The sequence below is a fragment of the Nelumbo nucifera genome, chromosome 4 (assembly GCF_055504915.1).
Source record: "Nelumbo nucifera cultivar China Antique chromosome 4, China Antique-T2T, whole genome shotgun sequence".
NCBI classification, from domain to species: domain Eukaryota; kingdom Viridiplantae; phylum Streptophyta; class Magnoliopsida; order Proteales; family Nelumbonaceae; genus Nelumbo; species Nelumbo nucifera.
In genome coordinates this window covers 17,959,515-17,986,544 of record NC_142652.1, presented here as the reverse complement: position 1 = coordinate 17,986,544, position 27,030 = coordinate 17,959,515, and the positions used below count along the sequence as shown (strand labels likewise).

The window sequence follows — 27,030 nt, the reverse complement described above, 5'->3', positions numbered from 1 at the left end:
TGTTGGGGAAATGGTTATGGAGGTTTCCGTTGGAAAGAGACAAGTTGTGGACAAAGATTGTGGCTAGTATTCTCCCCTTGTATTAGGTATGGTCTTAACTCTGGTAATAAAATAAAATTTTGGGAACAACTTTGGGTCGGGGACTCACCTCTAATGGACCAATTCCCCTCTTTGTATGCTCTTTTTGATTTGAAAAATGAACCCATTTCTTCCTTCTTAACCCCTTCAGACTCTCCTTCAGGGTTTGGGTGGAACCTAGGGCTGAGAAGGGCAATTAGGGACACAGACTTGGACCACATTTTGTCTTTGTTAGCCATCCTTGAAAATGTCTTTTTGGATCCCATTAAGGACACCAGATTTTGGGTTCCCTCCTCTTCAGGTGTTTTCTCTTGTGCCTCATTTTTCAAGACTTTAACTCAGCCTTCTAATTCCATTGGGTTGTCTTTCCCTTTTAAAGAAATTTGGAGTATTTTGTTGGGAAATTTTCTTGGAAAGAATTAACACAAATGACCTACGTCAGAAAAAAAGACCCAACTCTTGTTTACTTCCTAATAGATGTACTCTCTGTAAAGCTGATGGGGAAACTGGTTACCACCTTATGGTCACTTGTTCGGTTGCTAAATCAATTTGGGAGTGGGTCTTTTCCCTTTTTGGGTGTGTTTGGATTCCCCCTGGAAGTGTTCAAAGCTCGTTCTCTCCCTCTTTTTTCAGATGGCCGAAGAAGAGAGGGAAGACTGTGGAGAAGCATTAGGGCTGCAGTGTGTTAGTCTCTATGGGAAGAAAGAAACTCACAAATATTTTCAGATTAGGAAAGAACCATTGGAAACTTATTAGATCTAATCCTGTTAAGGGTGGCACATTGGTTGAAAACTATTGGATTGTTCTCAGATTATTCTATGGCTGATGCGGTGAGAAATTGGAAGGAGATAGCCTCCTCTGCCCTCTGTAAGAGGACCTGTAGTCCTTCGTGGTCCCCTCCTCCTTTTGGGTTCATAAAATTGAATTTTGATGCTAGTTGTATAAGGAACCCAGGACCTTCTGGGATTGGGGGAGTATTCAGGAATGAGGTGGGGGCTATTATTGCTATGTTCTCAGGCCCAATTGGGGAAGGAGACTCTCTTAGGGCTGAGATCCTTGCATCCCTGGAAGGTATCCAAAGAGCAAGGGAGTTGAACATCGGATGTTTGGTTCTTGAAGGTGACTCGGAGGTGGTGATTAGGCGGCTAAAGGGGGGAGGCAGCGGATTATGGAGTTATAATAATGAGAAGAATAAATTTAACTGGCTGAGTAGGGATATTGTGGTTCATTACAACTGGGTGAAGAGGACTGCTAATTCTTTTGCTGATGGGTTAGCAAAGCAAGGGGTGGATAGGGTCTCGACTTTTTGGGCTAATTTTTGAACTTTCCTTGTATTCTTTGGTGGGGAGTTAAGTCTTTTTACCTCCCCTTTGTACCTAAGCTTCCCATAGTTTCATATCTTTAATAAAGTTTCTTGTTATTGATAAAAAAATGTGGTTTGAAGACCCTGTATTTAAGATTAAGCTAAAGAAGTGGTGGGAGGCATTTAGACCTTTGGGGAGGTTGAAAATGATAGGCTTTGCCAAGAAACTAAAGAGGCTAAAAGAAAAAAAATAAAAGATTGGAATAAAGCCCATTTTGGAAGGTTAGAAGAAATAAAAGATAACTTGGTGGGGAGGATTGAGGAGCTAGATAGGAAAGAGGGGAATGATGGAATCAAAAGCAAAAATTGGAAGATATATTACGAAAGGAGCAAATTTGTTGGAGACAAAAATGAAGGTGTCAGTGGCTTTTAGAGGGGGATGGAAATACTAAGTTTTTTCAATCTCTTGCAATTTGAAGGAGAAAGAAGAACTTAATCCTTAGTGTGGAGGAGGAGGAAGTGAGGGATAAGTGGTAAGAGAAAGTCAAGGGATTACAAGGTTTTTTGTAAATAATTTAAGGAAATTTTCTCAAGCCCACATGGAGTGTTGCCAAAATTGCCAGAGTTAGAAGGGGATGTTCTGTCAGAAGAGCAATCTCTTGCTCTAGAAAGGAGATTTTCTTTACAAGAAATCAAGGAAGCTATTTTTTCAATGGACAGATCTAAAGCCCCTGGGCCGGATGGTTTCTCCATGGCCTTCTATCAAGAGTGTTGGGATATGGTGAAATCAGACATCTTGGAAGTCTTTAACGAATTCTTCTCCAAAGGGGAGGTTTCACCAGGAGTAAATGCAACATTTATCACTTTTATTCCAAAGAAGAGGGAGGCCAAAACTCCTAAAGACTTTAGTCCAATAAGCCTCATTTGGGAGTGTTTACAAAATTCTGTCAAAGGTCTTATCAGAAAGACTAAAAAAGGTGTTACCCTCGGTCATCTCTCCTTTCCAAGGTGCTTTTGTAGAAGGAAGGCAGATTGTGGATCAAATCTTAGTGGCCAATGAATGCGTCGTAGAAAGCAGAAAGGGTAGATAAAAGGGGCTGGTTTGTATAGTAGATCTAGAAAAAGCCTATGACCTGGTTAATTGGGAAGTCCTAAAAATACTAGAAAGACTGGGATTTGGAGTTAGATGGAGGTCTTGGATTAAAGGATGCTTAACTTCAGCTCATTACTCAATCCTAATCAATGGTACATCAAAGGACTTCTTCCTGGCCAGGATAGGAATTAGGCAAGGTGACCCCCTATCCCCATTCTTGTTTACCCTAGTGGCAGAAGTGCTAAGAAAAATGGTGGCAAAAGTTGATGGTCAAGGCCTTATTAGAGGTTGGAGGGTAGGTAGAAATTAGGTGATTGTTACCCATCTCCAATTTGTTGACATCACCATCTTTTTTTGTGAAGGAAACAATAAGGGAAGCTGTGGAAATTTTGAGGGTGCTGTTGAATAATTTTGTGGGAGTGAAAAGGATGAGGAGGATAAATTAGACCAAAAGTGGAAGTGTAGGGGTCAATTTGGTGGAAGGAGAACTAGTAAGATTTGCTAGATCTTGGGGTGCGAGATCAGAAGTTGGCGTATCAGTTACCTCGGTCTACCTTTAGGAGGAAATCCTAGGTCAGTTGGGTTTTGGAAACTGGTTTTAGAAAGGTTTGATAGGAAGTTAGCCCTTTGGAAGAGGAATTATATTTCTTTGTGTGGAAGAATAACCTTGATTAGAGCCACTTTGGCAAACCTCCCCACCTATTTCCTTTCAACCTTTAGAATCCTTTATAGGGTAGCAAGGTGCTTAGAGAAGTATATGAGGGACTTCCTTTGGGACTCGGGAGAGGAAAGGAAAGACCACCTGATCAAGTGGGAGCAGGTTAGCAAACTTAAGGAACAAGGGGGTTTAGGAATTGGGAACATCCTTTTAAGGAACACGACTCTACTAGGTAAGTGGCTTTGGAGGTATCCCTTTGAGAGCAACAGACTATGGCACAAAGTGATTGAGAGCATTCATGGGGTGGATGGAAGTGGCTGGGATGCAAAAGTTTCCCCTCATAGTTCTTCATCTTCTCCTTGGAAAGCAATTCATGAAATCTACTCTACTTTCCTCAATTCCATCCGGTTCGATGTGGGACAAGGTAATAAAATTCTGTTTTGGGAAGATCTATGGCTAGGGGAAACCCCACTTAAAGATCAATTTCCTAATCTCTTTGCTCTATCTAACCTCAAGGGGGAAGCTATATCCATGTTGGGAACACCTTGTCCAAATGGTGTGAACTGGAATTTGGGCTGCAGAAGGGGACTAAGGGAAAATGAGTGTGAGTCTTTAATCTGATTGTTGGACCTTCTAGGGCAAATCCACTTGGACCCTTCGCTGGAAGACTCTAGAATTTGGGTAGGCTCTTCAGACAGTCTCTTTTCTTGCTCCTCTTTCTTCAAAGTACTTGCTTCCCCCAACCTCCTAGGTGGGGATTTCCCTGTGAAAGAAATTTGGTGCAAGCCTATTCCCCCAAAGATCCAAGCCTTCTGCTAGGAAATATTCCTTGGTAAGGTAAACACTTGCGATATGTTGCAAAAAAGGCCATGCATTTGCCTTTCTCCTCATGTATGCTTTTTGTGTAAGGAAAGTGTTGAGACCCTTTCTCATTTAATGATATCTTGTTCTTTTGTGCTTCGAATTTGGGAATTTTTTTGTACTCTCTTTGGCTGTAGGTGTGTTCCCCCTCAAGATGTGGCAGGACTCTTCGACCATGAATTCTTGATACAGAGAAAGAAAAGAGGGATGGTAATGTGGAAAGCAACAAAGGCAGCAATTTGTTGGGTAATATGGGAAGAGAGGAACAACAGAATTTTTTGGAAAAAATTAGAACAATAGAGGAAGTGATTGATAGTATCAAGGTGAAAGTAGCTCATTTGGTAAAACCCTTGGATAGCTTTCAAGTCTTCTCAGTCACAGACATTCTAAGAACATGGTCCGAAATAGCAGTCTTCGAGAGTAAGAGATAAAGTAAGGTTGGACGGAAACCACCAGAAGGCAATACAGTAAAACTGAATTTTGATCGGAGCTCCTTTGGAAATCCGGGCATCTCAGGAATAGGAGTATTCAGAAATTCTGAAAGGAGGATATTGGGTATATTCTCAAGACCGATTGGCACTGGAAACTCACTGAAGGCTGAACTGTTGGCATTACTACAAGGGTTAAAGCTAGCCAAACAACTAGGATACAGACATGTTGAAGTGGAAGGGGACTCAAAAGTAGTAATTTCATGGGCAGCAAACAGCAGCCATACCCCATGGACGTTTAAACATATGATTAGGGAAGTGGAAAAGATTGCAAAGGAGGTTGAGGCTGAATTTAAATGGGTCTGAAATTCATCAAAAAAAATTTAAATGGGTCTGAAGAAGTGCAAATGGGCTAGCTGATGGTTTAGCAAAACAGGGGGCATTGAGATAGCAATTGTTTTGGGCTGCACTGTAATGAGGGATAAAATAGAGTGATTAAAAGGGGATCAACAGTCCCATCTCCAAGTTGTACAAACTGTTTACAATGTGAATTTTAATAAAATACATGTTTACTGATAAAAAAAATTGGAATGTTGGAGGTATATCTTGTGGGGTGCTTGAGTTGTAAAGCTAATATATTGCTTGTATACATTATCTCCTTTTGCTTTTAATAAATTTACTTTTATTATCAAAGAAATGGTCACCCCATGGTAATTGATAACCCCTATGCCTACCCTATCCCCAAGTGCAGCTCCACCCTGTTTTCCCTTTTGTTGTTGATCATCAGCATCATCATAGCCTTGCCCCAACTATATGGTGGTGGAAAAAGTTAAAGACTTGCTGATTTCTTGGTTGCCTTCAAATCCTTGTTATAGAGGAAGATCTTTTGATAGCTTTGTGATAAAAGTTCTCTTTTGTATCAAATGTGGATATATGGCGGCTTTTTGTATATTCCCAATGTACAGTCTCTTGTTGTAAATGGGTTCTGGTTTTGATTTACCTTTTCTCAAAAAAAAGGCTATATGGGGTTAGCTACATGAATATTGTTTTGCCATTTCATTCTGTTCAGTTCCATAGCCATTGTTAAATTATGGGTGCTTAAATCATTTCTTATTACTTCCAGCCAAGTCCTTTTCATTTTTCTCTCATTTTATCACTTATTAGAGCTACTCTTAGGTTCCTTAATATGACTTCATTTCTACCCCAGTCAATTTGTGCTTTCCAATTTTACCACTCATCCATCTAAGCGAATTTCTACCACACTCATTTTTTGGTCATGTTCAAATCAGAACCTATGACCATGAGAGTCTTGCAAACGTTTTAGTGCCAGCTGCCAAACTAACATAACCCTACTCCTTTATTTGAGCTTAGGAATGACAGTGTTAGATAGTTTCGCACCAATGTTTTAGAAAATTAGAAGGCATAAGAGGTGTATGCCTGGTGGAATTCCTCCAATTAGGTGCCTCCAAAATGCCCTAAGGCATACACCTCATGCACACTTAATACAAAAGGGACAAAAATAAAGAAAGAAAGGAAGGGAAGGGAAAGGAAAGAAAAAGAAAGACAGAAAGAATCGGGTGCAACATTATGGGAGAGAAGTAGTAGTCATCATGGGAGACGAGACAATAGGAGTGTGAAGAGGTGAAGGCTTCTTATTCTTTGCAACAAAATGGAAAGAAGAATTAGCTATTGGAGCAAAAAAAAATTGCTGTTGGAAGAAGGAAGAAGCAGAGGGAAACAATAACATTGAGGATGGCACATTGGGTAAAAAGCTTAAAGCTGTTTTCAGATTTTAAAGTTGAAGACTTTTTCAGGGTTTGGGGACTTATTGCTGCTTCATCATTTATGAGACGACAGTTTTGTGAGACCTGGTCCTCTCCAACAGATGGTTAGAAAAAGTTGAATTTTGATGGGAGTTGTGTGGGTAACCCAGGCCCTTCAGGTATTGGGGGGGGGCCATTAGAGATGAAAATGGTTCCATTATTGTTCTGTTTTCCGGTCCTATGGAGGAGGGTGATGTGGCAAGGGCAGAGTTTCTAGCTGCAGTATATGGGGTTGAGAAGGCCAAAGAGTCGGGGATTAATAGACTGATCATCGAGGGAGACTCAAAAACTGTGATAAAATGGTTGCAGAAAGGGGAAGGAGTGACATGGCAGTTGAAGAATGATTTAAGAAGATTTAAATGGATATCAAGGAATATGTTGATTCAGGTGGGTTGGGTTAGGAGATTGGCCAACAGTTTGGTTGATAGCTTAGCAAAGCAAGGGGTTCAAAGAACATATATGTTTTGGGCACATTTGTAATTCTGTCCTGGGTCAGCTTCTATGCTGATTTTTTTTGCAACTTGTTGTAACCTAAAGCATTTTAATTAATGAAATTTTTTCAGAGTTATTGATCATAAAAGAAAAAAAAGGAAGAAGCAGAGGGAAAATCTACTTGAAAGCTGGAAAAGAAGGAAAATCTACATATTTTTAATTGGTGAAGCAACATAATGGTTGAATGGTTTCATTGATGGAGCTTTGTTTTTGTTAAAGAAGGTGGGCTGGAAAAGTTCATTGGAATTACAAAGAAGGAAATATGAGGCTGAGTTAAGAAAAATTCAAAAGGGATGGTCTGTAGCAGTCTTAGAGTTTTTTGGGTATAACAAGAAACACCTGGTGTGTTTTCCAAAGGGAAAGAAGGGTAGCAGATGGAAACTGATGGGGGTGATGTTGCATTCGTTCTTGGTGAAAAAGGAAATGGATGCATCCAACCTATGCGGATCGGACTATAAAGATCCTAGATTTAATCAAACAATGCCAACCATTAAATCCTTTAAACCAGGAACTTGCAAAGGAAGGACCATAAGAAGAGAAAGAACATGGGGTGATCTTAGGTAGTGCTAATAGAGTACAAAAGCTGATTTTGGAAGGAAACCGATTGGGGAATCATTTTGAATGCATTGAAGAAGAAACTTCAAGTGGTATCAGGGGTTACGGTCTCCCCTTTGACGAAAGGCAAGCCCTCTTGATTGTCGAAGAAAAAGTAGTGGACTTCAACAGTTTTGAAACTGAGTTGGGTGTTGTACTTGTACAAAGCTGGACAATCTCCTATAACAGTAAGGAGTTCCATAACGGGGCCTTTGCTATTAGATTGTTTAGATTCCCATTTTGGAAAAAGTCATCTCTAGAGAAGGTAGCGATGGTGATTGGAGGTGTCTTCATCTCTTGTGATTTCTTGAGCCTTAGATTTGCAATGGTTGAAATTGTTGAAGTTAAGCCATAGGAGGTTCCTCGATCTCTTGATGTCTTCTCAAGTCAAGTTTGGACGAAGGTTTGGATTGCAATGGAACGTAAAGCATCATTCTAAGGGAAGGGCGAGAGGTTTATGATGAAGATGATGTGGTAGGTCGGAGGCCACGTGGTAGCAAAGAAATGGAAGGAAGAATGGTGTGTGAAGAGAAATCGATAAATGGGTCAATCATAGAAAAAAAACGGATGGAGGGAAAGAGGAATAATGATTATTCCTTTGAAAGGAAAGAATTTTTAAACGGTTTTGAACATGGGAGGAGTAATCTCAAGAAACAAATGGCTGCTAAGTTATTAAAATTGGGTACCATGTTAGACCCGATTAGGCTATGCAATAAAACAAGTAAAGAATGCAGGTCGATGAACAAGGGCGGATAATCCAAACTAGGTAGGATTCAAAGGGTCTTTAGCAACTCACCAGATAATCCCGATGAGTCTTCTCTTAAAGGATTTCATCGAGAGACTATTGGCCCCCAACTTCCTAACTTTAGTTATTGGGCCTTAGCGAACTCATTAGCCACTCATCCTTTGTCTTCCTCAGATGTGGTCGATCTTGGAAAAAGATGAGCTTCAGCGGGAGAATTCAGAGAAGGGAGGACTTTTTCCAAAGTTGTTGAGTTTTCTCAACTGGATAAAGATGGGTTTGTGTTGTGTATTACAAGATTCATTAATTCTAAAAAGGAGGAGAGATCAAAAGTAAAGGAAGGGGATGTAGGAACAATCACTTGTTTTAGTTGTGTAAGAAAAAACATCAACAAGGGAATGCAGTAGATTGCGCTTAGGAGGAAATACGAGAGGGTAGAGTTTAGAGCTAGCATACGATATACAGAAGAAGACGATGGGGCAAGAGAAGATGATCTTAAAAAGATGGAAAAGGTAGTAGAAGAAGAAGGGGAAGGAAAGCCGAACAAGAAGAGCAATCCAGTGAAGGAGATACCTAGAAGAAGTGGGGAGGAGAACAACATTCAAGTAGGGCCGGAGTTGGAGAACACTAAACTCAAGAATGTTAATGAAAAAGTAGAGAAGAATGTTGAGAAGGGTGAAAAGGGAGGAAAGTCTTTATCAAGAGTTTACAAAAGGAAACAAAAATATAGAACTAGACCTTTGCAAGATGATAAGGATTATGGCGATGAGTATGTTGCAGCCTCAGCTTTAGAGGAGGAAGATGTAATTATTGATGAGGCTCACGAAATTGAAAGGGTAGTGGCTATGGAAATGGTGTCAAACAAAAAAGTGGAGGTTAGTAAAACCTTGGGCTTATTTTTCCTGGGAGGGAGGTTTTTGCAAATGAAGCTTTCAGGGAGGTGGAACCATGGAAGAAAATTCTAGAGAACTGTTGAAGGAGAGGGAGAAGGAGATATTCATCTCAAGCACTAAGGTGGTTGGTTCTGGTTCTCAGCAGGTTGAGGTGAATGTGAGGTCGAAGGTTGACGATGAAGACTTGGGGGAGGGGAATTATAAGAGAGAAGATTTGGGTGCAACTCACTTTTTTGAAAAGAATGCGACATAGTTTTCAAGGCGCCAAGGTGAGGCTAGGCAACAGGGGGGCGCCTTGTCGCCTAGTCGCCTAGGCGATGAATTTTTTTAGGTAAAAACCACATATTCTAGGGTAGTTCCCTAGATTCCATAATCATCTTTCCTTGATAACTATCCATAATTTTCATAAGAAAATTATAAACTTCATGTTTAAGTGTAGAAAATCAACATATTTATGAAAAGAAAAAGAAGAAAGAAAAGAACATTCAAAATATTGGGGCTGAACCCTTATTTTTGTTATAGGAAAAGAAGTTTGTGTTGATCAGACAAAATTTTAAGTTCTTCTCTTACTTATTGGTTCAGATTTTGAAGTTTTTGAGGGTTCAATACAGCAATTAGAATGTTTGTGTTGATTAAACCCTAACAAATAAGAAAATAATAAAAATAAATTAGTTTATAAACACAAAAAAATGATTTTTTTTTTGTTTAATAATATCTATTTTATAATTGTAATCTTGAAAAAAAAATAATATAGAAGTACTTTATAAGACAATATACAAAAACTGCTTGGCAATTGGGCGAGACGAGCCTCCAAGGGTGCCTTGTCGCCTAGGCATCGCCTTGACAACTATGGAATGCGATATTTGAATTAGAAAGGATCAATGCTAACAAGGATGCTCCCTCGATGATGGAGAAAATTCCTAACGTAGTAAGAAGATTCACAAGACGAAAAACTAATCAAACAGTGCAAGTTTCAAAAGTATTTGCTAGATTAAAGTTGGGAGTATTTTGGGCGGGGCCAACGAAGAAAGGGAAGAAGATAAAGAAAGCCTTTCAGATAAGAAGTAAGAGTTCTGTTTTAGGCATCGGATGTGTTGAGGAAATGGGTAAAGCTTGATGTCTTCACGATGGATTTGGGTTTTTGGGTTAGGATGTTTGGGTTTACCCTTGGAGATAACCCTAGATTTGCTAGCTTTTGGTCTCTGGTAGTGGAAAGGATTGAGAAACATTTGGTGGCATGGAAAAGGAACTATATCTCATTGCGGGGGGGAGAATAACCCTAATTAAATCTATTTTAGCAAATCTCCCAATGTACTACATGTCAGTGTTTAGGATGCCACAAGGGATAGTGAGGAAAATTGAAAAAATCATGAGGGATTTTCTCTGGGAGCCTGGGAAAAAAAAAGAAGGATCATTTGGTTAGATGGGAAAAGGTGAGGAAATTGAAAGAGGAAGGGGGTTTGGGAATAGGGAATGTTAGACTCAAGAATCAGGCTTTGCTTAGCAAATGGCTTTGGAGGTTTCCAAAAGAAAATGAGAAATTATGGCACATAGTGGTTGCAAGCATTCATGGCATGTTGAGCAATGGATGGGATGCTAGATGTCTCCATAGGGCTAACTTGGCTGCTCCCTGGAAGGCCATCCATGATGTTCTCCCTACATTCCTAAATTTTATCAGGTATGAATTGTCATCTGGTAGCAAAATCAGATTTTGGGAAGATGTGTGGGTCGGGGATATTCCTTTGGGTGAGAAATTTCCTTCTCTTTATGACCTGTCCAGGTTCAAAAGTAAGCCTATTTCTGAGTTCCTAAGCCAATCATCTCACATTCCAGGGTTGAATTGGAACTTTGGATTTAATTCGAGCTGTTAGGATTGTTGAGTTCAGTTTGTTTGGGGGAAGGTGGGTCAGATTCTAGAATTTGGGGTCCTAATGCCGAAGGTTCCTTTTCCTGTAAATCCTTTCTACATTCGATGGTTGCCACACAATCGTCTTCTCACTTTCCAGTCAAAGAAATTTGGTGCCCTCCTATCCCCCCTAAAGTTAGTGCTTTTTATTGGGAAGTTTTCATGGTTGTATTAACACCTTTGATGTACTTCAAAGGAAAAGACCAAATTGGTGCTTGTCCCCTAACTGGTGTGTCCTGTGTAAATTGAATGGCGAGACTGTTTTCCACCTTCTATCTTGCCCTTTTGTCAGTTTTATTTGGAATTGATTTACTTCCCTTTATGGGCTTAGGTGGTCCTCTCCTGACAGGGTGGAAGGCTTATTCAACCCTAATGGTATCAGTGGTATGACAAGGAGGGGAAGGATTCTTTGGAGGTGCACTAGAGCAGCAATACTTTGGATCATCTGGGAGGAAACAAATGATAGGATATTTGAAAGTAAAGAAAAATGCAAGGAAGCTTTAGTTGAAACAATAACATTGAGGGTGGCTCATTGGGTAAAAAGTTTGAAGCTGTTTTCAACTTTCAAGGTTGAAGATTTCTTCAGGGTTTGGGGACTTATTGCTGCTTCAACATCTATGAGACGACAGTTTGTTGAGACTTGGTCCCCTCCAACAGAGGGTTGGAAGAAGCTAAACTTTGATGGGGAGTTGTGTGGGTAACCCAGGCCCTTCAGGTATTGGGGGGGGGCATTAGAGACGAAAATGGTTCCATCATTGCCCTGTACTCCTCTCCTGTGGAGGTAGGTGATGTGACAAGGGCAGTGTTTCTAGCTGCAGTTTATGGGGTTGAGAAGGCTAACGCGTTGGGGATCAATAGACTGATCATCGAGGGAGATTCAAAAACTGTGATAAAATGGTTGCAGAAAGGGGAAGGGGTGACATGGAAGTTGAAGAATGAATTCAGAAGATTTAAATGGATATCAAGGAACATGTGAATTCAGGTGGGATGGGTAAGGAGATCTGGCAACAGTTTGGCGGATAGCTTAGCAAAGCAAGGGGTTCAAAGAACAGATATGTTTTGGGCACTTTTGTAATTCTGTACTGGGTCAGCTTACTATGCTGATTTCTTTTGTAACTTATTGTTGTATCCTAAAGTATTTTAATCAATAAAAGTTTCAAAATTATTGATCAAAAAAGAAAAAAAGGATGTTTCCATTGTGTTAAGGTAGGGGCTGGGAGGGTTGGGTGGGATTGCTTATTTATGTTTGCTTCTATGTGTTCTGTGGATGGAGGTTCTTGTGATATTTGATTTGGGTTTCTTGTAGCTGTAATTAGGGTGGGGGTTTTCAGGATGTCAGTGGTGTTTCCAGGGTTAATTGTCTTAGGGGTTAAGTTGAAAGTCTCAGTTTTTCCTTTATTGGGTAATTTCTTGTCACCCTGATGTATCCTTTTTATTCTGTTTCCTTTATAAATTTTCTTTTCTATTTATCTTCAAAAAAAAAAAAATGAAAAAGAAAGAAAGAGAAAAAAATAAAGAAAAAAGAAAAGGAAAGCTAGGGGGCTTTGCCCCCAAACCCCCTGGTTACGCCTCTTAACTATGCCTCATGTCATGCCTCCACATTTAAAACATTGGCTCACACTGGTGGAGTTACCCTTTTGACAACAAAATCTTCGAAATGTTTTTGAGACCTAATTCCCTGGGTGGATTATTGTTAGTTTTGATGTTTGTGTGGGATACTCTTTCCCTACATGTATATTTCTCATGGGTTAATCTTATCAATTCTGTTACCAATAAAATGAAAAATTTATTCTCTTCTTTTTTGGAAAGACAAGTTAATGGCCTTTTTCTGAGCTAAAAATTCAAAGACTTTCATCCGTTAAGATGCTACAAGTTACCAATTCTGTCATAGGCCTGTGGCTTTCATATATTTAGATCCATAACAATCAAGTTTTAATAATTTTGCAAAAAGAATTGTTTACAAGTCCAGTACTGCCAAACACTCCTTACAAAAATCTTAGGCTGGCCCAAGCCACCTAGGCCCCTTGATTTATTTGTCTTACACATTCCCCAATAAAATTGTCTTATCTGCAGCCTGGGCTATTGTGATTTGTTGGGGGTGATAGAGCATGAGACTTTTGCATGTTTAAAAGCCTAAGTACCCCTTACTGTTTTCTTTGCTATTTTGTTCTAGAGATACTCCGCATATATTTCAAGGGAAGGTTGGAAGAATTGAGTATAATGATGTCTGGCGAATATGAAGATGATATTGAAACTGAAGTTAAGGATGAAATGGATTTGGATGAAAGAAGCAAATCCTCATCTAGAGCTGGTGAAATGGATATTGATGAAATTTGTCACAGGACAAAATTTTCAGAGAATAAACTGGTGAGAAACATTGGTAAGGTTGTTCGTGATTTGAGAAGTCTTGGATTTACTTCAATGACTGAAGATGCCTATGCTTCTGCTATATTTCTGCTATTGAAGGTGAGTACCCATGCCTCTATGCAATAGGCATTTGGTCATTTTAGTTGATTTTAGATATTTTCCTCTTTCCTTCTCAATAGTGAGCCAAACGTACATTTTATAATTATGTGTTCTGATAATTCTGAATTACTTATTTTAAAAGTACGCCATCTTTTTGTCTAAATTTATCGTCTGCAATTAATAGCATCCATGTTTTTGTGGCAGACTAAAGTTCATAGTCTGGCTGGTGATGATTACAGGAGCTCTGTTCTGGAGTCCATCAAAGGGTGGATTCGGGTAATCCTTTGGTTTCTGCTACTATTCGATATTTGGTTCATAAAAGTGTATATTTATTGATCAAAAAAGAAAGAAAGAAAGAAAGAAAGAAAGAAAGAAAAATGGTGTACTTATTAACATATGTATTAACTTTCTATGTTTGGACATTATGCCGGTCCTGGTCCTCATCCATTTCATGAACATCTGAGCTTTTGTATCTACTATAACCTGAATATGTTCATTAATTAATCAAGATTCACATCTGTTTATTTCTTGCTTTTTTAGGAAGTTAAAAATTTTGGTTTTCTTTTTCTCTGTAAAGAAACTAAATTGAAAGTTAAAGTAATAAGGATTAGGAATTAGATTCCCAATATGGAAAGACGATCAGGTAAGTGTTTTTTTTCTTGCTTTTTTTGAGCAAAAGGTAAAAGTACTATTGTATTCATTGTGTAGAGCACCATATACAAAACATAGAACCGCTTAACGAGTTTAGAGTATTAAAGTATTCACAATTCTATTTCCACAATGAACAATGCGGACTATAGTTTTTTTATCAATAATTGACGGAGAATTTAATACATATTGTACTGTGCTATCCCTTACTCCACGAGAGCCCCCCAATCATACATAGATCTGGTTTTAGCCTAATGGATATTCTCCCAGCACCAGAAAATCTGCCAGATAGTTGGCTGATTGAGGGATCTAGGAGTTCTACTTGTACACTGTTGAAGAGGTGTCTTGCTTCCCTAATCTGGTATTTCAGATCCCAAAGTCCATCCATTTTCTCTCTTTAACCAGCTGATAATTATTTTTAGGTCTCCTACAAGCAATCCTAAGAAACTAGATGTTTAACCATAGCATTTGATTCATTGAAGAGTTAGGTGCAGGAATGAGTTGGATCAGGTTGAAGCTCACCTTGATGTGGCAATGCAAAATCTGGACCTGACTCATTTGTCAATTGGATTTTAGATATACCAACTTGAGCTTGTGGGAATCTAGGAATGTTCATTGTTGATTTATTTTAGCTGAGTGACAACCACATGCAATCTAGAAGAGCTCAGGGCAGACCAAAAGGGGCATAAGTTGAATAGTGAAAACTGAGAAATGGTTTAAGGTTAACTTAATAATGAACATGGCACTAAACAGAAAGGAATGGTGGAACAGGATTCATGTAGTCAATCCCATATAGTTAGGACAAGGCTTAGTTGGGTTGAGTACAACCACATGTTTGGCTCTAGTCAGTCAACAACCTTGTTAGGACCCCAAACAGGGAAGAAAAATCCCAAGCCCAACCGGATGGTGTTCTGCTACCAAAAGGAGACAAAGGCACTATAGTCGAGTATCAGAAGACAAAACCACATGCATGGCCCTCATATGATCGTGTCTATGCCAGGTGCAAATCCCTCCACATCAACCAAAGCCATTGAGCCTATTTAGAGAATCAGAAGCTGTTATGATTGTAATCATGAGCATTTGCATATAAATATCGGCATTGCTAATGAGAAGGACAGAGATATTTTACCCAACTTCTTCCCTTTTCTTCTTGTAGGAGGTTGTGTTCCCATGAAGAACACCTATGTTAGGCAAAAACCTAACAATTGGTATTAGAGCTCGGTATGCTGACCACCAGGTTGTCCTCGATGGAGGACAGTCTCGGTTAATTGGAGATGAGATTTCACCGACTTGAAGGAGATCTCAAGGAGATCAAAGAGTCTTTGGCGCTGGTGGTATCTCAATATGAGAAATTCAACACATCTAGGAACGTCGGGAATGAGAAAGAAGCGTCGAGTAGTGAAGCCTCTAGGTGCTCGGCTAGAATTCCTATCAAAACGACTAAGTTGGATTTCCCCCGTTTCTTAGGCGAGGATCCTTTATCCTAGGTATTTAGAGCATAAAAATACTTCGACCTGCATTCAACCCCTGGCTATCAATGGGTTTTTGTGGCTTCAATCTACCTAGAAGGGGAAGCCATCTCTTGGTTCTAATGGTATAACTCCTCACACCCTCATTGCTCGTGGGTGGATTTTACCGAGGCATTGTGTGCCCGATTTGGCCCTATTGCATATGAAGACTTGGATGAGACCCTTGAAATACTCAAACAAACTAGCTCGATAAGAGAATACCAAATTGATTTTGAGAAAATAGCAAACCGAGTTATCGACTCGATTGAGAAGGCTCTGGTCGGGAGCTTCATGGGATGCTTAAAGGAGGAGATAAAATTAGAAGTCAAGGCTTGGAAACCCACTACCATCCTAGCAACAACCGGCCTTGCAAGGCTATAGGAGGAAAAGCTGTGCCAAGCCAGGCGGCTGAGTTGATCAGCTAGATCCATTTTTAAGAACCTTAGCCCAAAACCAGGAAACCTTGGTTCTTCCAACACCAAGAATCAGGGCTCATGCCCAACAACTCTTCTCTTCAAGCGACTAACTTGGGTCAAGATGTAGGCCTGCAGAGAAAAGGACTTGTGCTATAATTGCAACGACAAATTCGGCCCAGGCCATAAGTGTAAGGCCAAACAAGCCTTTCTCTTGCAAATTGATGATTCAGACAATGAAGAGAATCCACAATGGGCCCAAGACCCATTAGAAAAGGAAGATGCCATTGACTTGATGGTTATGGGGACCCCTAAAATATCACTATAGGCCCTGATTGGTCAAAAGACCCCTCGGACTATGTAGGTAAATGGACTGCTCCTAGGCCGACCCAAATCGGTGTTCATTGATAGTGGCAACACTCTAAATTTTGTGACACAACTATTGGCTCGGCAGTTAGGATTAGTCATTCACCAGACCTCCCCCTTCGCTGTTTGTGTGGCCAACAAACAACGGATCTACTGTGAGGGGGTGTCCTCGAACTCGAACTTAAAGATATAGGGTCACCCATTTAAGGTAGATCTCTACCCCCTTCAATTCATAGGTGCAGATGTAGCTTTGGGGGTCTAGTGATTGTGCCAGCTGGGACCCGTGATATGTGATTGGGAAGCCATGACAATGGACTTTATGATCCAAGGGGAACACCACCACTTGCAAGGCATTACACCAGAACCTCCTTGGGTTGAGAGCTTGTGGTCCTTATTTAAGGCCGAGCTGAGGTCTCAACCCCCACATTGATGAATTTAGGCCCAACCTCAATCAACCCCACTGATCCAAAATATTTCCAGCAACTACAACAGATCCTCTCCCAATATTCTGATGTGTTCCAGGAGCCTAAAAGCCTTCCCCAATCTGGCCTTAGGACCACCGAATTCCAATTATCCTCGGATCCCATCTAGTTAATGTACGCCCTTACAAATACCCCTAGTTCCAAAAGGAGGAGATAGAGAAGATTGTCCCTGAGCTCCTAGACAAGCAACACATCTAGCCCAACAACAACCCTTATTCCTCCTTTGTCCTCTTGGTCCAAAAGAAAGATGAGCATGGAGATTTTGTGTAGACTATAAGGCATTAAACAACATTACAATCAAGGATTGCTTTCCCATCCCAATCGTTGACAAACTTCTAAATGAGTTAAGGGGGGCGAGGGTGTTCTCCAAGCTAGATCCGAGGTCATTGTGTCACCAAATAAGGGTCCACCCCGATGATGTTCCCAAAATGGCCTTTTGGACCCACGATGGGCATTATGAGTTCCTTGTCATGCCCTTTGGGCTGACAAATGCTCCATCGACATTTCAGGCTGTGATGAATGAAGTGTTTAGGCCCCACCTTCGGAAGTTTATTCTGGTCTTCTTTGATGATATACTATATATAGTTCAGACTGGCCCACTCACCTTCAACATTTATCCACCACCTTGGACCTTCTGAGGCAACAGAACTTCTTTGTTAAGGCATCCAAGTGTAGCTTTGGACAGAACCGGATTGGTTATTTGGGTCACATCATTACCATAGTTTTCAAGGCGCCAAGGCGAGCCTAGGTGATAGGGAGCGCCTAGTTGCCTAGGTGCCTAGGCGATGGATTTTTTTAAGTAAAAACATGTATTAGGGTAGGTCCCTAGGTTCCATAATCATATTTCCTTGATAAATATCTATAATTTTTATAATAAAAGTATAAATTTCATGTTAAAGTATAGAAAACCAACGTATTCCAACATATTCCTGAGAAGAAAAAGAAGAAAGAAAAGAAAATTAAAAAATTATAGGGGTTGAACCCCTATTTCTGTTATAGGAAAAGGTGGAAGATGTGTTGATTGGACACCATTTTTTGTTCTTACTTATTGGTTCAGGTTTTGAAGGAATGTTTGTGTTGATTAAACCCTAGGCGTCGCCTTGACAATTATGATCATTACTGATGGGAAGGTAATGGCAGACCCCTCCAAGATAGCTTGCATGACAAATTGTCCCCCACCCAAGACACAAAAAGGTCTGCAGGGATTTTTGGGCCTTTCTGGCTACTATTGCAGATTCATAAAGGGGTATGGGCTATTAGCAGCCCCACTTACCAAATTACTTCACAAGGACTCCTTTGAGTGGACTTCACAGGCCCAATAAGCTTTTGATAACTTGAAGCAAGCAGTCACTGAGTCACTTCTCCTCCAGCAGTGGTCTTACCAGATTTCTCAAAGGTGTTTATAATTGAGTGTGATGCTTCCAGGTGTGGATTGGGTGCCGTCCCCATGCAAGAGGGTCAGCCCTTGGCCTTCTTTAGCAAGGCCTTGTCTCCCCGAGCTCAGGCTAAATCAGTCTATGAAAAGGAGCTACTAGCTATTGTCTCTGTACTTCACAGATGGAGAGCTTATTTATTGGTCAAACGGTTCATCATACGAACCGACCATCGAAGCCTCAAGCACTTGCTGGAACTGCATATCCACACTTCTGAACAACAGAAGTGGTTAGCTAAATTAATGGACTATGATTATGTCATAGAGTACAAACCACGCCCAAGTAACAAGGCGGTTGATGCTCTCTCACGCATGCAAGAGCTGGTCCATTTGGGCATTTCCAGGCCCACTTTTCCCCTTATGGATCAGATTCAATAGGAAGCCCAAGAAGATTCAGTTCTATCACAGATCTGGGTCAGCCTACTCCAAGATTCCTTATCCCATCCAGGGTACTCTCTAACTAAGAACACACTGCTCTACAGGGGGCAGATGGTGATACCTTTGGCCTCCGAGATCATTCCAGAATTGTTGAAGCTATTTCATGACAGTCCCCTAGGAGGGCATTTTGGCATATTGCAGACTTATTGCCGGCTGGCAGCCCACTTCTATTGGCCTTCAACGAAAAAGAAAATCCGAGAATACGTGGCTTCTTGCAGGTTTTGCCAATAGCAAAAATACGAAGCTCAAGCTCCCGCTGGCCTCCACCAGTCCATTCCCATTCCAGCCCAAGTGTGGGATGAAGTATTCATGGATTTCATTTTGGGGCTTTCCTCATCACTAGGTAAGTCTGTTATTATGGTAGTAGTGAACAGGTGAACTAAATATGGGCATTTCATTGCCCTGTCACACCCCTACAATGCAGTTCAAGTAGCCAAGGCTTATGCTAAAGAAGTTGCGAAACTGCATGGTATTCCTAAGGCCATTATCTCTAACTGGGGTCCTATTTTTCCTAGCTGATTTTGGACTGAACATTTCAGGCTGCAAGGTACCGGGCTTCACCACTCTACTGGCTATCATCTTCAGTCTAATGGTCAAACTGAGGTTCTCAATCGAAGTTTGGAAACATATCTTCAATGTTTCACAAGAGAGAAGCCTCGATAGTGGGTCCGATGGTTGCCATGGGCTGAGTTCTGGTATAATACTTCCTTTCATGCATCCACGGGTGTCACTCCCTTCAAGGCCCTCTACAGGAGAGATCCACCACCCATCTTACCATACGAAGTAGGGTCCACTTCAGTTGCCTCAAATTGAGGAAACTCTCATAGCCATAGATCAGTTGCTCAAGACATTGAAATTCCATTTGAAACAGGCCCAACAGCGTATGAAGTCCTCGTATGTCAAGAAGCATAGGAAGGTGGAGTATCAAGTGGGAGAATTTGTCTATCTTAAACTTCAACCCTATAGACAGGCATCCCTTGCAAAAAGATCATGGCATAAACTTTCACCTAGATTCTATGGGCCATTCAAGATCATGGAAAGAATAGATGCAGTGGCGTACAAGCTGGAACTACCTACCAGTTCCAAACTACACCCAATCTTCCACGTCTCCCTGCTCAAAAAGAGCCTAGGCTCCAAGCCCAATGTTACTAGAAAGTTAACAGAATTTTCAGATGGCCATGTCATCACTAAGCCGCAATGCATCCTTGACTACCACTGGGTAAAATTAGGAAAGAAGGTGGTTCAGGAAGCTCTTGTCTCTTGGACTGGTTTACCATCTGAGGAAGCCACTTGGGAGCTATACAAGATTACAAGCTGTGAAGATATATCTTGATGTACATTATTAGAGTAGTCCTTGTTGTACAGTATCATAGTTCTTATTATTTTATTTGTTCTTTGTATCTTTCAGCCCTGTAAGGGCATTCTTGTAACTGTACATACTTTTTATCTCCTTAATATAAAAGAGACTCTTTGGGGTGGGGGTCGACTATTCTTGACACCCCTAGATCTGGTTTCTTCTATACCTGAATTCTGTTCACATGGTATCAGAGCGGGTTGCTCTTTGATCTTCCTTCTCTCTGATCCATCTTGCCTTCGTGATCTACCGAAAACCTACAGCTCTGTTGAGTGGTCCTGGACTGTTTTTGATCTATTCGGGAACTCCTCTTCTGTTTTCTGCGCACCCAGAGAGAGAGATTTTATTGGATCTCTCTCGTTTGATCTCCGTTTGCAGCAAGAATTGAAAGGAATTGTCGCCTAGCCCTTTTCAACATATTCTGAAATTTTTACGGAGATCCATGAAGTTTTAAGAGAGATCTGGACTCTTGTTCTTGGCTGCTGTGCCCAGACTTTCCTTTTCTAGACTGCGTGTTCAGCTTTTCCTTGTTTTGGATTTTGAACAATCTCTGGTGAAAGTAAAGGGTTTCTATCTCAGTTTTTTGACTCTCTTGGATTGATTACAGCCTATTTCACTTGTCTTTGGACCAAGTTTTACTTCAGATTAGTTTCTTTAAGTTTCAGCCGAACCCTATTTGTGCTATTGTCTTGCTGTAATGGCTTCAGACAGAGGTGATATCATCCCTGTAAAGATGAATGGACATAAGTATGGGATGTGGAAGTTCCACTTCGACTTTTATGTTAAGGGAAAGGGTTTAGAAGGATATCTGAATGGAACGATCACCAAACCAGCTTTGGTACATGTATTTGGAAAAAGTTTATCAACAGTCCAACGTATCTAAGCAATATTAGATAGAATCAGAAATATTATCTTTCAGGCAAGGAGATAGGAGGATATAGGAGTATTATTCTGGTTTTCTTGATTTATGGGCTGAATATGAGATTGTTCACATTGAACCTTCGGATCTAGTGGAGTGTGTGAAATATCTTCAGAAGCACTTTGAGAAGAGAAATGTGACTCGGTTCTTGATAAGACTTAGATCTGAATATGAGATAATTAGGTCCAACATTCTGAGTAGGGAAACACTTCCAGATATGGATTCTATTTTAGGGGAACTTCTGAGAGAAGAAACTAGACTTCTCACTTTAGTCGGGTTCGATGGGAAGATGGCTGAAGTTGGGGCTGAAACAGCCTTTGTTGCTCATAGGGGTAAGAAGCCAACCTTCAAGGCCTCTCCAAAACCCAGTGCTATGAGTGTAAGGGTTTTGGACATATTGCATCTCACTGTAAGAAGAAGAATGTGTGTACTTATTGCAAGCAACATGGTCACATCATTCCAGATTGTCTAGTCCGACCAGCTAAGGGCTCTCAGAAAAAGACTCAGCCCCGGGCTTACTAGGCAACAGATGGACCAGCAACGCACACTGTATCTACCAAGGGTGAGTCTTCAGGAAACTTGTATCTTTTGCTATTTCCTCTGCTTTCTCTGCTATTGGCTTGTATGGTAAGTTCTCTGCATATTGTTCTTCCCCTTCACATGCTTGGATTATAGATTCAGGTGCCACCAACCATATGACAGGAGCCTACCTCAACCACCCAATCCCTTCCACTAAAACTCACCATAAACATATTATTACTTCAACTATCACCAACCAGATCCTTTCCTCTCTCCAAAACCCTCTTAGTACCCAACCTTACTACTAATCTAATTTTTGTTGGTCAATTTGTTGATGAAGGAAATGTTCTCACCTTTTCTCATGATGGTTGCTTGATACAGGACCGGTACACTAGGAAGGTGAAAGGGAAGGGGCATAGGCTGGGCCATCTGTTTGTGTTGGAGTTCGAAAAGTCTCAACCGGGGGCATCCTTAGCTTTACTTAGTTCTTCTTTGTTTGGTTCTATGTTGTTATAGAAATAATGTTTGGGATTTATGGCATAAACGATTGGGTCATCCATATTCCCAAAAATTAAAATTTTTGTTTGACTCTGGTTTGATTAAGAATAAAATTCCCCCTGTTGATACTTTTGATGTTTCTTGCACTACGTGTTGTTTGAGTAAAAGTCATGTTTTACCATTTCTTCATAAATCTGAACATGCCACTAAACCTTTTGAGATAATGCATAGTGATGTTTGGTCTACTTCTATTACTTTACGATTGGGGTACAGATATTTCGTATTATTTATAGATGATTGTACCAGATATACTTGGATTTATTTTCTGCGACACAAATCAGAAGTCTTTGGTGCATTTAAATTGTTTCATACTATGGTGCAAAATCGATTCCAGTGCAGTGTGACTATCCTTCGCTCATATTCAAGGGGAGAATATAGAGATGGAGACTTCTTGGCATATTTGAGGAGTCATGGAATTCAGTCTCAGCATAGCTACCCAAAAACTCCACAACAGAATGGTGTAGCTGAACGGAAGAATGGACACATTCTCAGTGTTGTGCGGACATTACTACAGGAATCTCATACTTCAACTTCGTTTTGGGTAGAAGTAGCCAGTACAGCCATGTATTTGATCAATTTTCTTCCATCCTCTGTTCTAGGCAACACCTCTCCCTTCCAAAAGCTTTTTGGTTATCCCCCAGATTTCTCTAGCCTTCATGTTTTTGGATGTCTTTGTTTTGTTCATCTTCCTGTTCGTGAACGATCTAAATTAACTGGTCAGTCTGCTATGAGATCTTCTTGTCTTCACCCGCAAGTGGCTACGTGTCCCGGCTCCTATGCCTACAATCCCCCTTCCACCCGGTCCAGAGCATTCATCTCAGATATCCTCTGTAAGTGATACCTTGACCCAAGATCCTCCTATTTCAGATAGTAGTTTAGTTATTCCACTTCGTTGTTCTACCCATATCTTTAGACCTCCTGACCGCTATGGTTTTCCTTCAAACCATAGTTCCTTTTCTGCTGTACTTTTTTCCACAGATATCCCTAGATCTTATTAGCAAGCCATTAGAAGATTTCAGTGGAAAGAAGCTATGGATGCCGAAATTCAAGCCCTCCATGAGAATGACACTTGGGATCTTGTGCCAACTCCTCCAGATGGTTCTATTGTTGGAATTCGTTGGGTCTATACAATCAAACTGAAATCAAATGGCTCTCTTGATCGATATAAGGTCCGGTTAGTTGCCCAAGGATACAGCCAGGAATATGGGATTGATTATGAAGAAACATTTGCCCCAGTTGCTAAGATCACCACAGTTCGGACTCTTATGGCCATTTCTATTGTTTATTCCTGGACTATTTATCAATTAGATGTGAAGAATGCGTTCCTTCATGGCGAATTAAAGGAGACAGTCTACATGAAACCTCCGCCTGGATATTGCAGTGATCCTTCACGTGTCTGTCGCCTGAAGCAAGCACCCAGGGCTTGGTTTGAGCGCTTTTGGGATGTTGTTGCAGCCGAGTATAATCAGAGTTCCTCTTACTATTCTTCTATTATATGTTGATGACATGCTCCTAACGGGGGATGACCATGACGGCATCTGAGAGCTGAAGTCCTTCATAACTCATTTCATATGAAGGACCTGGGTCCTCTCACTTACTTCTTGGGTTTGGAGGTTCATTGTAGCAGTTGAGGATATTTTATTTGTCAACAAAAATACACCTCTGATCTCATCAAACTAGCTGGAATCACTGATGAGAAACATGTTGATACCCCCCTTAAGCTAAATGTCAAGCTATCCAAATCTGAAGGCCTCATCCTTCCTGATGCCACCTTGTACTTTCAGCTTGTTGGATCTTTGATCTATCTTACTATGTCCAGGCCTGATATTTCACATGCTGTTCAGGTCGTCAGTCAATTTGTCTCTGCCCCAAGACAACCTCATATGACTGCAGTTCGCCGCATCATCCTATGTTCGAGACACAACCTCTCAGGGACTGTTTTTCTCTTCCTCATCATCCATATAGTTGAGGGTTTATGCTGATGCTGATTGGGCTGGTTGCTCTGACACTCACCGATCCACTACTGGGTGGTGCATCTTCATGGGTGACTCTCTCATCTCCTGGAAGTGCAAGAAACAACAAGCTGTCTCTAAGTCTTCCACTGAAGCTGAGTATAGAGCTATGTCTTCTGCATGTAGCGAGATTGTTTGGCTGAAGTCACTTTTCATTGATCTTGGGATTTCTCTTCCTACTCCTATCCCTCTATATGCCGACAACATCAACGCTATCGAGATCGCATCTAATCCAGTCTTTCATGAAAGGACTAAACATATCGAGGTGGATTGTCACTTTATTAGAGACCTCCTTGTTGTAGGCTCTATATCTCTTCCTCATGTTGCCTCTCACATGCAGATTGCCGACATCTTCACCAAGGCCATGGCTAAGAGTTGACATCTCATTCTTGTGGGCAAATTGATGCTGATGTCTATGCATCAGTTTGAGGGGGAGTGTGAAGATATATCTTGATGTACATTATTAGAGTAGTCCTTGTTGTACAGTATCATATTTATTATTTTATTTGTTCTTTTTATCTTTCAGCCCTGTAAGGGCATTCTTGTAACTGTACATACTTTTTATCTCTTTAATATAAAGAGGCTCTTTGGGGTGGGGGTTGACTATTCTTGACACCCCTAGATCTGGTTTCTTCTAGATCTGAATTCTGTTCACACAAGCCATTGCTGGAACTGTACCCACACCTCAGCCTTGAGGACAAGGCTTTGCTTGAGGAAGGGGGAGTTGTTAGGACCCTGAAAACAGAAGAAAAAGCCCAGGCCCAACTGGATGGTGTTCTGCTACCAGGAGACAAAGCCACTATAGCTGAGTATAAGAAGACGAAACCTGCATGGCGCTCATATGATTGTGTTTATGCCAGGCGCAAATCCCTCCACATCAGCCAAAGCCATTGAGCGTGGTCGAGAATCAGAAGCTGTTATTATTGTAATCATGAGCATTTTCATATAAATATCAGCATTGCTAACGAGGACAGAGATATTTTACCCAATTTCTTCCCTTTTCTTCTTGTAGGAGGTTGTGTTTCCTCGAATAACACCTGTGTTAGGCAGAAACCTAACAAACTTCCTGCCAAATCCTCTTGAACTGTTAACAAGAGGATACTAGTTAGGCTTACCATGCATTGTAAGGTTGATACACAGGATTAGCAAAATAGTTTATTATTCATCATGGATGTAAGCAACCAATTATTGCTTCTTTTGGTATCTGGCATTCCTTTTGTTTCATAGAATGTGATGTTCTACTTGCATGCATGTTTCCGTATTCAGTTGGTCTGTTCAGATGTCTTCCAGGAAATTGTTAATGTTTTTTCTTTCATTGTGTACCTTCAAGATTCCCTATATAATAATTTTTTGTTTGATTTATTTGAGCTATATTTTGATGTCAAGGAAATATACCAAAAGTTCAAAAATAATTGATCAGTCTCTTTGGCCACCACGAAGAAGCCTGCACTTAGAGCATGTTTTTAGGAATTTAGGGCTGGGAACATGCAGATGCTTTATGCCATGGGCTGCATATTTTCTTTCAGTTATTTTCCCTCTTCATCTTACTTTTAGCTGCTTTTAACATACTGTTGTTTTTTCTTGCAGTCTGTCCCACTCCAGTTCTTATATGCACTTCTTGCTTATCTTGGTGACTCAGTTAGTTATGATAGCCCTTCATCTGGTATGAAATCACCTTTGGCTTCACACCCCTCATCATCCTACTATGGGATTAATACTCCCTCTGAAGGACTTGTCAGATGGCAGTTACGCCTTGAGTATTTTGCCTATGAAACTTTGCAAGATTTAAGAATAGCCAAGCTTTTTGAGATAATTGTTGATTATCCTGAAAGGTAACTTCTTTTACATTTTCATTGCCTTAAACTCTCATCATAGCAGCAGATTTTGATAGATCTATAATGAGTTGTAAAATTGGATACATTGTTCATGGTTTATATTTGCATGTTGACATGGTATATTAATACTGCAAATAATTCTACTGGAAATCTTGGTGTTAATTCAAGCATCCTACCATGCTGGTGCTTATTATTATTGAGCTTTGTGTAAACCAAAAAAAAAAAAAGACGAAGGCTAGGGTCATCCAGGGCCAGTTCCTCTTATAAGTATGCTGATGACATTCCTGGTGGAGCATGAACTTCCTGGAAGCTTGGAGGTCAGTAAGTCAGTATTTCCACTCAAGAGCTCTTTCTGTATAACTAGTAACTTGTGGAAGGATGTGCATTAGGTTATCAGAGATTACTAATGGTCTAGGTTAGGGCTTAAAAGGGGAGAAAGGGTAAGAGTTAGAAGTTAATAAACAGGAAGCAAGATTAAGAGAAGGGGTTGTGTGAGGGTGAGAGTTAGAGGTTATTGAAGAGGAAACAAGATCGAAAGAAGGGGTTGCACTGTGGGTAAGGGTTAGAAGTTGATGAATAGTAAACAAGGATGATTAGAAGGGGTTGCCTGTTATGAAGTTAATGAATGGGAAACAAGATTGAGAGAAAGAAAAAGAAGTTAATGAATGGGGCGCATCCCTATAAAAAATTCAAAACATACAGAAGTATCCTTCTAGTATGAACAGCAGCTCTAGGCAAGTGGCTAACAAGGGACAAACAATTAAGAAAAGGTATGATATCTTTCCTGCTGAATTGGAGAAGTCCAAACACTTATTTCTGCATTGCTCGTCTAGGTACAGTGTATGGATTTATTTCATTTGGCTATTTAATGTGAACTAGTTCTGCCCAACTAGTAATATACTTCTCAAGACTCTTTTTTGGTGCAAAGATAGTACAAACTTTTTTTTTTTTTTTGGGGGGGGGGGGGGCGGGAGGAGGAGGCTGAGAACCCATGTAGAATCTCAATATAAATGGCATTACTTTGTATTTTTTTCCTTACAATATGAACGCAGTTAGCTTACCTTTTAATTATATAGATGGGATTTGAAATCCCAGAGGGACTGTTGCTTGGTGTTATTGTAAAATCTTGTGCTGAAAAGCATGAGAATGCAGGTTTGAGTCTTTAGAGTGGCTGCGTTGTGCAAAATAAATAAATAAATAAATAAAGAT

General features: G+C 40.5%; 1 protein-coding gene across 3 annotated transcripts in view; it reads left to right on the top strand.

Moving 5' to 3' along the window:
* Positions 1-27,030, top strand: part of LOC104598085 (anaphase-promoting complex subunit 2-like) — a 49,252-nt gene that overhangs the window by 15,747 nt on the left and 6,475 nt on the right. For 2 of the 3 annotated variants that reach the window (XM_088904340.1, XM_010259985.3), the window contains exons 4-6: positions 13,045-13,337; positions 13,542-13,613; positions 25,574-25,818. In XM_088904340.1, the coding sequence (XP_088760466.1) occupies positions 13,045-13,337; positions 13,542-13,613; positions 25,574-25,818 (610 nt within the window). Of the gene's footprint in view, positions 1-108; positions 3,557-13,044; positions 13,338-13,541; positions 13,614-25,573; positions 25,819-27,030 lie in introns of those variants that run through there. The other variant, XM_088904341.1, reaches the window with a different exon arrangement.